The sequence below is a fragment of the Cornus florida genome, unplaced genomic scaffold (assembly GCF_030987335.1).
Source record: "Cornus florida cultivar Cherokee Brave unplaced genomic scaffold, ASM3098733v1 CherokeeBrave_3.0.0_Hap2_Chr10, whole genome shotgun sequence".
Classification (NCBI taxonomy): Eukaryota; Viridiplantae; Streptophyta; class Magnoliopsida; order Cornales; family Cornaceae; genus Cornus; species Cornus florida.
In genome coordinates this window covers 59,501,707-59,515,488 of record NW_026775580.1, presented here as the reverse complement: position 1 = coordinate 59,515,488, position 13,782 = coordinate 59,501,707, and the positions used below count along the sequence as shown (strand labels likewise).

The following is a 13,782-nucleotide window of genomic DNA, read 5'->3' as shown; positions in this document are numbered from 1 at the left end:
TCTCAAAATCCTATTCTAATTAGGATTCTTTTTTAGATTTTTATTCTTTTAGGTAATTTCTATGATACCCCTCGATTCTAGAGCCACGGGTGATCAAGTCCGAGCACAAATCCGAGGGATATCAAACAATCAATATGTAAACAAGCAGGAATAAAAACTGAATTAAGAATAAAAGAATAATATGCTGGAAGAAAACTAAAATAAAAATTCTCAAACCTTAAATAATAAATTAATATAATTTAAATCTGTACAACTCGGGAATCCACCTAGTGGACCCCTAATCCCAAATCTTTGAATAAATTTACAGAATTAAAATCCAAAATTAAAAATAGAAATGAAATCCTATGTAGCCGGAAGAGTGAATGTCTGTATCTGCATCAACACGATCAAGCTCTAAGCCTGGTACTGTCGAACACCTGAAAAAATAAGAAAGTGGGTCAGGCCCATATGCAAGTCCTGTTCTACTACGATCCATACATAAACCCGATACGCTGATACATCCTAGATAGACTCAACAATATCTAGAGTAGTCCATATATGTATAAGTACACACTATAGGATGCTCACTAGTCCAATAGGTCTGTCTCATCCTGAGTAGAGATACCATGCAAATCGCACATAATGTGGTCATGTGTACTTAGACCTACCAGGGAACAACACCTCTATCCAGTTATCCATCCTAGGCGATATATGCACCCTAACCATGGTCCTGAGACTCAAGCTCATACCATGGCATCATAACATAAATATATAAAGTCCGTGTCCTCTTAATACAAAATATCATCCATCTGATATAGTGGCTTGACATCTGCATAACAATTTATCCCAGAAATCCAATTATGTCATTCAGTTATTTACTGACCTGACACTAACAGAAGTCGAACTTAACTTTTATTGTTAATCCGAACCTCAATCCAGATTAGGTAGACTTAGTGTCTGAACTAATTCATATCTAGTATGCCACCATCCTATACCGGTGCATACTATCATCCATTTACCATAGTTGACAAAAACGGAATAAATAGTTATCAACTACACTCCAAAACAAGCACCAATACAATTCCACATGTGTAAAACTAAATCATACATCCAACAACAGATTTAGAATCCAAATCCCAGTCCTTTAAATTGGTAAAACAAAATTACACAATTTACCTCTCCAAACAGTATCCTACCGATGCAATGTATAATAGATTTAAATACCAGTTAATTCCATTTAAGCATACACATATCTAAATTATTATATGCTTAAATCACAGCTGAAAACATAATTCTCAATTTAAGATTTTGCAGAGAAAACAAAATTTTAAAACAGTAAGCAACAGAAGTTAATTCTGCAATTATCCACTTACAGATTCTCTGTTTAAGCTGAGGTTAACTCCATCCTAAATATTTGAATGTAAGCTTACTTCCTAACATTTTTATAAGTTTTAAGCAGTGATTTACATCATTCAGTAGCATATAGACAGCCCTAGGAAAATCCAGTTTAACCAAACAGACCCCAATTATCAGTTTTGCACATTAAATGAGAAAGAGAAGGCTCTGAAACAAAGAGCCTTCTCTATTTCAAGATCAATTATCAGTTTTACGCTTCAAACAAGAGAAAGAGAAGGCTCTAAAAACAAAAGATCCTTCTCCATTTCAAGGGAGCCTTCTCCATTTCAAGGAGAGCCTTCTCCACTTTAAGGAAAACTTCTGTTCTTCTGTTGTCTTCTCCGACTCCGGTGGTTTCCAGTCTTTGAATTCAGTTTTATTACATGTTTTAAAGTCCCATACACTATTTAAAATAGTTTAAACCAATCGAGAAAAACCTATTCAGTCCAAACAGCCCCTAAGTGTCAAAACTGGACCATTAACAAAAAAATGGAGCAGTTGAATAACAAGATGAAATTTAATTGATCCAACACAGGCATGGATAAATTCAAGTAATCTAGGTTATTTAAAATCTTAATTAAGTATGATTAATCAAAATTAAATCACATATAAGAAATCCTCCAAGTTCCAAAGTGCTAACTGACTAACATTCCAGATACAACTTGTAGGATTTTTTTCCCTATGTCCAATCCTTAATCCATTTATGAACTGTTGTTTCTCTATATTCTTACAGGTCTAAAACAATAATATACACCATTTAAAACAATTTAAATGAAGCATACCAACTCTGTACAGCCCAAACAATCCCTAAAACCCCTTCCGTAGCATCTTAAGAAGAAAGCAGGCTCTCCCAAAACTTGGAGCCTGCTCTAAATGACCTAGAGCTGGCTCTAGGATCCTAAGAGCTTGCTCCAATGCTTCTAGAGCCGGCTCTCCCTCTTTGGGAGCCGGCTCTAAGGTTTTGGGAGATTGCTCTCCCTCCCCTTAGCAGCCCTTGTCTGTTTCAACTTCGTCTCCTTCAACTCCGGTGATGTTCCAGCCTTCTGCACTGTATTAAATTCTTGTTCTAATATCCAATTAACATTCCAGACTAACTACAAGCCATCCATATGCATCATTAAATCTCAAATAGCAAAGCTTAAACGCATAAACAAAAAGAACCAAACAAATAGAGACTTTAAGAATTTTGTGAAACAGCTTCATTCAACGAGTCTAATTATCAGTCAAGCATGCATAAACATTTGTTTAGGCATTTATTTAAACTCCTGGAGTCTATCTAAGCATGCACAGATCACAAGTTTAAGGGAAAGAGAAGAATAGAGACTTGCCTTTGAGATTTTAGATTAAAATCTCTAACTGTCGCCTCTATCAACTCCGGCAATGTCGGTTGTGTTACACGACCTCTGCTGCTCCTAGTTCAACCCAGTAGCATACACCAAACTCCCCTCCTTGACTCTGCTTTGTGAATCACCCAAGATCACTCTCCGTTTCCCTCTGTATCTCTCTGTTTTAGGTGAACAGTCTGTTTTTATGTGAACAGACTATGGTTGTATTTCTTTCAATACCCTAAGACTAACGTAACAACATATTTATAGACTCAGTACATCTATAACCCTAATCCTAATACACTCCAGAAAAGAACTGACAAATGCTAAGTCGGCAATACGTAAAATCCACAACCCTAACTTAAGATCCAATAATTTAAATCAATTTAAATAATTATAAACAATCAACCAGTTACATATTACTAAAGAAATTATTTTAAATAAATTCAAATAATCTAATTAAGGCAATTAATTTAAATAAATTCAAATAATATAACTAAGGCAATTAATTTAACAATTAACTAATCAAGTAAATCTACCATTATATAAACAAATATGCACTTAAATAAGTGAAAATGCTATCAAAATCCAAATTAAATTCCCATTTTATCCTTTTAAAAATTAGGGGTATTACAATTTCTTGTTTGGCAAGTCTTGGCCTCTAAGGAATTGTAATCATTGTCCAATAATGAATTATGTTTGTAACTTTATAAATAGGTACATATGTTGTGGGTTGAGACTTATGAGATTGAGAAAGATGTAGTCTCATGAGGGAGTTGATGGGTAAAGGTAGTATGGGGGTTGATAAAGTAAGAAAAACACCGGTGACACTGATAACGAGGGATTAAGCTCGTGGAGTGGTACATGGTAAAAAGGCATGTATATAGTATTAGTACTCTATTATTGTAATATATTTACAAATCATAGTGAAATCTCTTCTCATTCATCGACGTAGGCCGATTTTGGCTGAACCATGTATATCTTGTGTTTGTGTATGATGATTGTTTTGTTGGTTTTTGTTGGATCTTTGTGTTTTGTGCACTTCCGCTGCCCCAACCGTTATCATTAAATGATTTTCAAGAAAGAATGATATATGATTGACAATTGAATTTCTAATTTAAAAGGGGGTGTTTTCATCAAACGATTCACGTTTTCATGCATTTAATGTTTTACCCACTTTATGGAAGTTTTGGAGCCGGTTTAAAATCATTTACAATGTCACATTTGAGCCAAGATGGATGCCAAGTGCCAAAGTCACTAAAAAGGGTTAAAAAACACAAACCTAGTGAGAACCGGTCGACGTGTAGACTTTTCATGTCGACCGGTATCTCATTTATTTGGTTAGTATGCAATTTATTATTGGGGAGCCAAACAGTCGACGTATTGTTCCACATGTCAACCGAATTACCAGAACTAGTCGATATGTATGTCCCACACGTCGACCGATTCCTGCATGTTGGGCCAGATTGTTTGAAAACTTGATTTTGTTTCTTCTTTGACCCATTTATGATCCTATTGAATCTTATGGACCTCGGCACATTATTTTAATGATCCTTCAATAAGGAAATAACTGTATTGCCCTTGAGAGTCCTCGGGTTCAGGTAAGGACCCGGTTAATAATTTGGACTCCCGGGTTCGGGTCATTACAATAGATATGTAAATAATCTAATTTATACTTGCATTTTTATTAGAATCTGGTTTTCCTATTATTGCATTAGTTGTTCATAAATCGGAATCATAAATAGCTCGAAAGTAAGGCCACTTATGTAAAGAAATAATTTGAGATTAAAGATCTCAGAAATAAAATTTTTTTGTCTTAGACATACAAAGCAAAACAGTTACAGCAGATCTCATGCTAAATGTTGTTCTAGACATTGTTATAGATAACAGGTTTCACTACATTTGCACTCTTTGCTAATGTGTTGGCTGTCATTGCAAATATGAGAATCTTTTTTTATAGATGGTTGAAATTCTTGACCTCTAGCTGATGAATCTAAAGAAGGCATATGCTGCTCAATGCCAGTGTTAACTAAACTGAATGAGCTTATACTTTAGTTGGCTCTATAGAATCAGTTGTTTACGGCTCCCTCAGTGACTTCTTCGTATACAGACAATGAATGTTTACTACAATACAGACCATACTTACATGAGCAGAAAAATTGGAAAATACTGCTATCTGTAAATCAATCTTGTATTGTTGCTGCCTCAACGTATTGAGTTTATCACTCTGAATGAGAGAGTGGAAACTTGAGTTCAGAGATGCTATAAAACCATAATTAGATATTGAGCATCGAACGAGATAAGGGAATGACCAATTTAATGGATAAGGGAAGTTGAATCTGAATTATCCCTTGCTTGACACTAGTTATCAAAATGCAACAATCATATTTATGAGGGGGAGTAGTTGATCGAAAATCTTTAAAGTCATGCATCGACTATACAAATGAGGGGGGAACACTAAATTGAATAGGTATTGACATACTGCACTCTTTTTCCTTCGCTCAGGTTTTGTCCCACTGGGTTTTCTTGGCAAAGTTTTAATGAGGTAGTTTGCATCCATGCAATAACATTTTCAGATACATAAGAATACTGTACACTTTTTCCCTAGCTAAGTTTTTATTCCATTGGGTTTATCTTAGTAAGGTTTTAATGAGGCATATTCTTAGTGTAGTATAGTGGACCCCAAGAGGGAGTGTTATGGATGTGGGATCCACACTCTACAATATGATATGTACACTTGTCCTTATGTCTTACATCATTTAATTGTCATAGTGCTTTTCTTTGGCGTAAGGAGAAAGTTGCATTGCTTTGGCGTAAGGAGAAAGTATTAGACAAGTGGATTGTGTAGCTTACAAGAGAAGCTCTTTTGGTGGACTATATATATTCAAGAAGTTTGTGCTAAGTGGAATATATTAAGTTGTACGTAGCGGAATGGTTGTGGAATATAATATGGATAATTAACCTAGAAGGATGGTGAATAGATATATCTTGCTCCTTTATCCAATTTTTATTTATTTTAATTTTATCGAAATAAAACTAAAATCAAACCACAAAGCAAAAATAAAGTACAAGTAAAGTAAATAAGGTTTGAGAGATGACACCAGGATTTTTAGCGAGGAAACCCTAATTGGTATAGTAGACCAATTGTTGCGGGCAAAATCTCGTTGGACAGTGCAGTTTAGAAAAAAATGATCCATTATGTTTGAAGCAAAGTACACTGAACTTTAACTCAGGCTCACATCTTATCGTTCTACCAAAAACCAATTGCTGACAATCCTGACTTTGTGACTCCCCCATTTAACAGCTCTCGACCTCAGACTTACTCTTGATCTTTGTAAAAGAGTTACAGGTAAATCAAACAACACTCCACGAATGCTTTGACCCCTTTAAAGTATGATTGCTTCACCCTTTTTCTTCAAGATCCGAATTTGATGAATAATGAATGAATTCTGCTTTTCGGAATTTCTGAATCTTCAATTATGCTCCAATTCCGATGAGATAGAGAATAACACTCATAAATCACTCTTGTGTTTATATGTGCGCTCTCAAAAATAAAATCAGAAAAATCAGATTGATTTTCTGAATAAAAATATCTCTCAAAGATGGCTCTCAATTAGATCTGAATTTTGTATGCAAAAGCCGTGAAATCCTAATTGAGAAAACATGTTTATATAAACCTTTGAAAACCTAGATATGCCTGAAAAATAAGGTAAATTCATGCATAGATTTTAGAAGGAAGTCTAGTCCAAAAAGAAATCAAAACGGATAAGGAAACTTAAGTTACTAAACTAATCAGGACTTCTTGAATTGGTGTCGAATTTGGCTACCGGATCAGGATAAACAAAACCTATTCCGACGTACTTTGGCTACCGGTTCCCAAAGTGGCTACCTGTTCCCAATGGACAGAAGTGAAAGTGCTATTTGGTTACTAGTACCAAATGGATAGAATATAAATTTCCTACCAGTACTAGATTTGGCTACCAGTACCAAATGGACAAAATGAAAATTTCCTAAACACTTCAAACTTCTAAGACTTCTCAAGTGTTCTCACTCACTCACATACCTTTCTAAAGCAGTGTTCTCATCATCCCAGAGTATTGTAAACCATGAACACTTAAACTTCTTCAAATCTGCATTCTATCTTCATCTTGAAATTCTGAACCGAAATTTTACAACTCGATTGGACTTATTTTGATAATGAAATTAGCCAATATACAAAATATACATTTTTCATAATCTCTCCAAAATATATATCTCACAAAATATACATCTAAGAAATATTATTTATTCATTTAGCCTTGTAATCCTTTTAACAATAAAGGTACTTGTTCCATAGTGTTCTTTAATCTTTTTGTTTATAAGATGTAGGTCTATTTTTTACTATATATTACTATATTCATAACAGCCTTTGTTATTTAAAATTATTGGTTTCTTTTTTGTACTTTTCTAATTGTTAGAAAGTATAAATTGAATTAATCTAATTCAAAATTCCTATTCTCCATCTCAGAGTATCCATTCAAATGAACTAAAATCAATAAACATAAAGTTAAACCGTAAAAAAAAAATAAATAAATAAAAAAATAAAATAAAATAAAAAAATCTTTGAGCTATACATTTTTGTTGCAGTTTATCCCATCCGGCGATACGCGTGCTCGTCACAAGACACAAAATATTATACTAAATGACCATAACACCCTTATAAACATGAAAAGTCTTTAATACCCTTCTTCCAACTATTACACCCTAACCTCCCAATCTCTGTTTCGTCTCTCCCTCATCATTTTGTTCATAGCTATTTTCCCAAAAAACATCTGCAGGTCACTCTCTCTTTATATATATACATATATCTTTCTATATATCTTATCCGGATACCCAAAAATGGGAGGTGGAGCCTTTAGGTAAGTTTAGTGTGAAATCAGCCTACCGATTAGCTGTGACGCTCTCTCCAAATTCCAATCCTCATGCCTTACACACGGCAGACAATCAGCTGATCTCTTGTGGATGGTGGAGTGACTTGTGGTCCCTTTAATTGCCTTATAAAATTAAACATTTTCTTTGGAAATGTTGCTAGGAGATTCTCCCCACAGGCTTTGCTTTTGCTCGTTGTGGTTGTTTGGCAAATCCGATTTATCCATGATGTGGGTTGGATGTGAGGGGTGTTCATCATATTTTCTTTCGTTGTTCTTTTTCGCTTCAGGTGTGGAAGTTATCCCCCCTCCGTTGGGATTTTCTAGCCCATCCCATTTCTGCTTTTCTTGACTGGTGGAATGATATTCAGGGTGGATCAGCTTTGTCTAAGGAGGATAAATCTTTTACGGTGGGGATGGCGTCTTTTTGTTTGTGGACAATCTGGAAGGCTAGGAATAAATTAATTTTTGATCAACTTGAATGGAGTCCAGTTTTAGTTGCAAATTGGGCTTCCACTCGTTATTGGGAATTTGTTTCTGTGCAACGAAAATGTCAAATGATCCTTCATCCTTCGCAAAGATCAAATGCCCCTCTCGCTAGATTCGTCCAAAGCATGGTGTTGTTAAATGTAATGTTGACACATCTTTTTCAAAACTGCTCAACGAGGTGGTGGTGGTGCGGTGTGCAGAGACTCCTTCGGTGCGGTTCTTCAAGCGGTGATTTTTAAGCCTTTTCAGTCATCATCTGTGTTTCATTCAGAATTGTTTTGTTTTAGCCGTGTAGTTTTTTGGACCAAGCAATTTCACTTTCAGGTGGTCTGGTTTGAATCGGATTGTAAAGGCGTGGTGGAGGCTATTGATGGTATTATTCCTACGGATGCCTCACTTGTTACTTTGGTTACTGAGATAAGACAGGAACTGCAATCTCTATCGAGGTTTTCCATTTTGCATGTTCGACGACATGGAAACCAAGTGGCGAATGCTTTTGCCAATTTCACAGCAGGGGTTGACTACGGATTCGGTGCTTCACTTTCTACCATTGTCTATCTTTAAGCTTTTGGAATTGGATGTTGTAGTTTCTACGAGTAGTCTTTTGCTTTCTTGTGGATTGGTGTTGCAAGGGAAAAAAAAATATAAAAAAAATCTCGCTGAAACAATATATATATATATATATATATATATATATATATATATATATAAAGAAACTGTAATTAAAAATGAAATCATTCACTCAACCATATATTTGAATGCAGCTGCAGCCAGTAATTTATTGCTGCTATTAAGCTAAGAAAACCAAAACTAAAAATTCATTTCTAGCTAATATTATTAAAAAAGCAAAAAAAAAAAAAAAAAATTAAATTAAATCCTCAACTGTAAAATTTACAAAGCTCAAAATTGTTTTGCACCCCCACCCCCAAATAGAAATTGGGGAACAGGAAGAAAAAATTGAAAATTGAAATCTAAACAAGTGATGCATTTGGAAGCTGCACTTCGGACCGCTTCGCCTCATATCATCAACAAGAGAGCAAAGATGTTCAAAATTAAAACAGACTAGAGAAAGAAAAGGGAAGGATGGGAATATTATTTTTATTTTCAAAATTTGCTTTCTTTAGCAAAATTAAACCAGCTACACATGAATACATATTGAAGAAACCCCTACCTGTTGCCGGAAATATATTTCCAAAACTCATTCCCTTAATTCTTCAAACCTCTAAACTCCTCTCTTTCTTCTCTCCCTCTGTCTCTCTTTCTCTAAATATATATATATACACACACACATATATATGCTCTTGTGCAACTCTCCGACATAATCGATTCCAGCGGGATCGTGGTTGCGCGATTCCAGTGAGGCTAAAGAGACAATCGGCTGAGGAAGATTTTTTTTTTTTTTAAGTGTCGTTTCTCTGATGGTGGGGATGATGATGACAACGAATGATGCCTCTTTGACATTGTTGTACAACAAAATTTCAAGAAATTATATATACCGATCGTTTATTTGGACTAAGATCAGGGATCCAAGCTTCATTGATTAATCAAATCAATGATTGGAGAGTTGAGAAAGAAGATGTTGCAAGAGATTTTACGCAAAAAAAATAAAATAAAATGTTGCAGAAATATTTGGTCTTTGCTCAGTTAAAGATTAAAACTATGGGTAAGTACAATAAACAATTTTGAAGTATACCTTTTATTACATTTTTACGTTTTTATTTAAAAACGTGTGTAAAAATATCTTTATTCTTTTTACTTTGTACAAAAATATCTCTGAATTAATATAAGATTCATTTTATCTTTTCATTTTTCCAAAAATACCCTTATCAAATTTTTTTTTTTCCTTTTGATTTTGAAGGGAGCCTAATATTTATCCCATTTTTGCAGAGAATGGTCTTTAGCGAGATTCTAATTGGAGAGCTCTCGCATAACCAGGTTAGGGAAGCACATCGATCACTAGTAAAAGACCCATTCGCAAACCCCACGTCACCATAGTCTGTCTTGCCTCACCATCACCAAAACCCAAACAACCACACCGGCGAGGATGAAGACGACGGCCGCGATGAGCTCGGCTGACCGACGGCGGCTCAGAGGGGTCTGAACGGCGAGCAAGGCGGTGACGGACAGCGATTCCGGCGATGGGCTGTGGAGAGGACTGGTTCGGCTGCCGCCGCTTACCACCACCAACCCTCTGTCATATATATACATATATGATTATACACAGATATACACACACGTATTTGCACACAGAATTGTTGCATATACCCAATATTTCACATATATTGGGTATATATATATAAATGGGTATGTGTTTGTGTGTGTGTATATATATATATATATATATGAGAGAGATCGCGAGGAGTACCATCTACTGGACGGCGAGCTCTGATTTGGGCGAACGTATGGGACGAATTTGGTCTAATTTATAATCGATGAATTCCAGTTTCTTTTCCCGGGCACCACTGGTTCACACTCTGATACAACGACTTCCAAGAAAGCAAAGTGGTGAACTTTTCATTGATTTTTATCTGAAAGACAAGTCAAGCAAATCGCCCAGTGCCAATGAAGACGCGGATCCGATCTAGCTGATCATTTGACGAAGTACCGATTAGATTGGTTGATTTCACTTTCTAGGGCTGCGGACTAGGTTGGTGTTGAAGTGGTAGAGGAAGAAGGTGAGGTAAGGGAAGGTTGTGAGGATGGTGCGGCAGAGGTCGGCGCGGCGGTGGGCGAAGGAGAAAGGTAGAGAGAGAGTGAAGGAGGGAGAAGACGAGGGAGAAGGGCCAAGCCCTTTTTAGTCATTTCACATATATATATTTTTTTTATATATATATATTATAAAATTTGTTGTTAAGGTATTTTAGTTCAATTTTTATAAATAAAATTTATTTAAATAAATGTTATAGTTTAAGGGTATTTTTTACAAGGGTGCAATATGCACTGTAAACATATTATAAGGATGTTTTTTTGCGCTTGATCTTCAAATTACATACCTCCGAAGGAAAGGGTAAAATAATCCTTCGTCTTTTTAGGTGACCTACTGGATAAATTGTAATAAAATTATAATTCAAGAGAATTTATTGTAATTTAAGAAAGTTTCTTGCATTTTTCCGTTATATATGATGTCACCTCATCAGCATACTTTGCCGGAGGCTTGTTTTTGTTTTACTTTGAAAAGAATCTCCTTTCTGATTTTCTCTGATATTTGTAACACACGCTCTCCTTTTGATATTAGCACAAACAAACAAAACATGATGTGTGTACCCATGTGAGTCCAGTTATTGGGCATCAAATGGTCTTGGATTGTGTGGTTTTCATTTTATCTAAAAGAAACACAGAAGAACAACAATAGCTATGAATAATAGTTCATTTTGAGATATTTTTTTCCTGACAAAAAGACTAGGGAAAGGAGACCCGAATACGAAACTAGCTCAGAAACATATTATTAAACACACACAAAACATAAGACATTATTAAACACACACAAAACATAGTTGCTGAGACATACATTGGGAAATTTAGACTATTATTATGCCTTTCTATAAATAAAGTACATAATACCTTAAGCACCAACTGAGAGATGATCATATTGGACTGATCTTTCATCCTTGCTCCTGCAGATTTATGTGGTGGAATTGTCTTTTCTAACTTTTATCAAAGCTTTACCACCAACACTGGGATCAATCCTCCCATTTGAGAGAGGGTTCTTCTTCTTCCAACAATTACCATCTCTAAAAATGGCAACAGCACAAAAACAGTCACCCAAGCAAGCATTTCTGCAAAAATCTTCAGTCACCGGTTTGTAGTACTCATAATCAGACAGTGGCCAGTCCGTGTTGGGCATGTCCATGAAGCCAAAAAGATTTGTTTCCTGGGATCCTTTATCGCAACTTTGTGGAGCAAAGTTTGGCTGGCATGAACTCAAAGGATCATCAGTATCAATGAAATTGTAACCAGATGGGCACTCACATTTTGGCCTCTGATCATTAATTCCTAGTATGCAATAACTGTTGAATCCACAAGCCCCACTACCTGTATCTTGCACAATACTTGTGCATATATCTGAAGGTATGAAGGACAAAATGGACCATTCCATAGGCCTCTCACCATTTGAGCCTGCAGACTTTGGGTAGACATAATGCCTGAAAACTCCATCGAATTCAAGAACTGCGCGCTGATAAAATTGATCGGTTGAAGATGCGATTGAAGATACGAATTGAAGTATTTTTCCATCCCTTGATGTGAGGTAGATGTAGCCAGATTGGCTGAAGACCACCTGAAAGCCACTGCCTCTAGTTCTGGTTGACCAATATGCAGAATTTTTTGAATCCAGAGGGAAATTGGTGGTGTAAAGCATGAGATCTCCATCGGTTTGTAGCATGAATCCGAATCTCCCATTTGAGTAGTCTGTTTTGGAGAAGCTAGCAATGAGTCTGCCGCCTAGATTCAATCTCTGTGTCGGTAGTATTGTGTCTGTTGGCTCATCAAAACTCTGCCACACAGTGACAGAGTCGCTGCTTGACAGCACAAAGTTCCCATTGTCAAGAATTGCTCCATAGGAAGCTCTGGTCTTGCCTAAATTAGCAGACCATGACTCTTGGCCTTTAGGGTCACTGAGAACGAACCTGCCATCCGTTGTAAGTTGAATTTTGGATCCTTCTTGAGCTAAATTGTTGCGATTGGCTGACCAAATTATGGTTTTCTCAGGCACTTTGTTGAACCAGATAGCTAGTAAGAAACCTCCGGTTCCAATTCGTTGGAAGCCGAAGGCAAAGTCACCGGAAGGGGATGGCCACAAAGAGTTATCGTCAGTGGCAGTGAGTGATGAGCCCAAACTTATGTTTTTGTTAGTTTGAGCAATGGTGAGATGTGACAACAAAAGTAGGATACAAAAGATAAGGAACGGTACAGAAAAGGCCATGGTGTAAAGAAATATATATCCCTCTAGAAGAAGGCAAAACTAAAGACTTGCATCAACTGAACAGAGCTATTGTGTCTGGATAATATATGGTAGAAACAATGCAAGGTACAATCAAACTTGAACAACTTCTTCATATATATATTGAGTCTAAGAAGTTGTAACATTTGTTGAATATAATTAATCTCTATCATTTTCATTGAAAAATCAATGCAGTGATATATTATTTTTTTTGGTAAGGAAGAATTTTCAAATCAATATGGTTTGACTGCACAGTGTACCTCCAGAAGGCTTGTAGAAAACAAGCAAGGTGGAATTGGAAGTAATGCCATCAAGAGAGAATTTCTTGGTGCAAGAATCATGAGTTTTGTAAATTGAACTGGATTTAGATAGTTTTGAGATGTATAAAAAGTCGAATAAATCAATTTATACATCTTTTAATTCAGTAAATTAAAGATGAAGAGTTCATGACTCTTATTATGAGGAGTGACCGACTTAGAAATTTTGTTTAGTGAGAACCTCGTAGATTAAAAATATTTAGAAATATGTAAATGTTAGATTGATAATAATGTGATTTGGATACATTTAAAATTGTAGTAGATGAGTTTTTACCAATAAAAAATGTATATGTTTAATGTTAGAAGTGAGATTTTAATATAAGATGTGGGACCCACCAGTGTTATCTATTTTAATGGCTATGAAGCCAATTTGCTGATCACTTATCTCTCTCAGAGCGTCATTCTCTCTCTCTCTTGCCTTTGTTATTCTT

At 35.7% G+C, this 13,782-nt stretch overlaps 1 protein-coding gene and 1 long non-coding RNA gene across 2 annotated transcripts; one reads left to right on the top strand and one right to left on the bottom strand.

Moving 5' to 3' along the window:
* The first annotated feature begins 7,399 nt into the window (after positions 1-7,399).
* On the top strand, positions 7,400-11,306 carry LOC132276398 (uncharacterized). The gene is made up of 2 exons (XR_009470880.1): positions 7,400-8,323; positions 8,420-11,306. It is a non-coding gene; the product is annotated as an uncharacterized LOC132276398 (long non-coding RNA).
* Positions 11,307-11,514: 208 nt separating this feature from the next.
* Positions 11,515-13,165, bottom strand: LOC132276397 (G-type lectin S-receptor-like serine/threonine-protein kinase LECRK3). Its single transcript, XM_059777805.1, has one exon. The coding sequence runs from the start codon at positions 13,014-13,016 to the stop codon at positions 11,718-11,720; it is 1,299 nt and encodes a 432-aa protein (XP_059633788.1). The 5' UTR covers positions 13,017-13,165; the 3' UTR covers positions 11,515-11,717.
* Positions 13,166-13,782: the final 617 nt, after the last annotated feature.

Bases quoted from the DNA above. Each gene is read 5' to 3' on its own strand.
- LOC132276397 (XM_059777805.1), bottom strand. From the start codon at position 13,016: ATGGCCTTTTCTGTACCGTTCCTTATCTTTTGTATCCTACTTTTGTTG.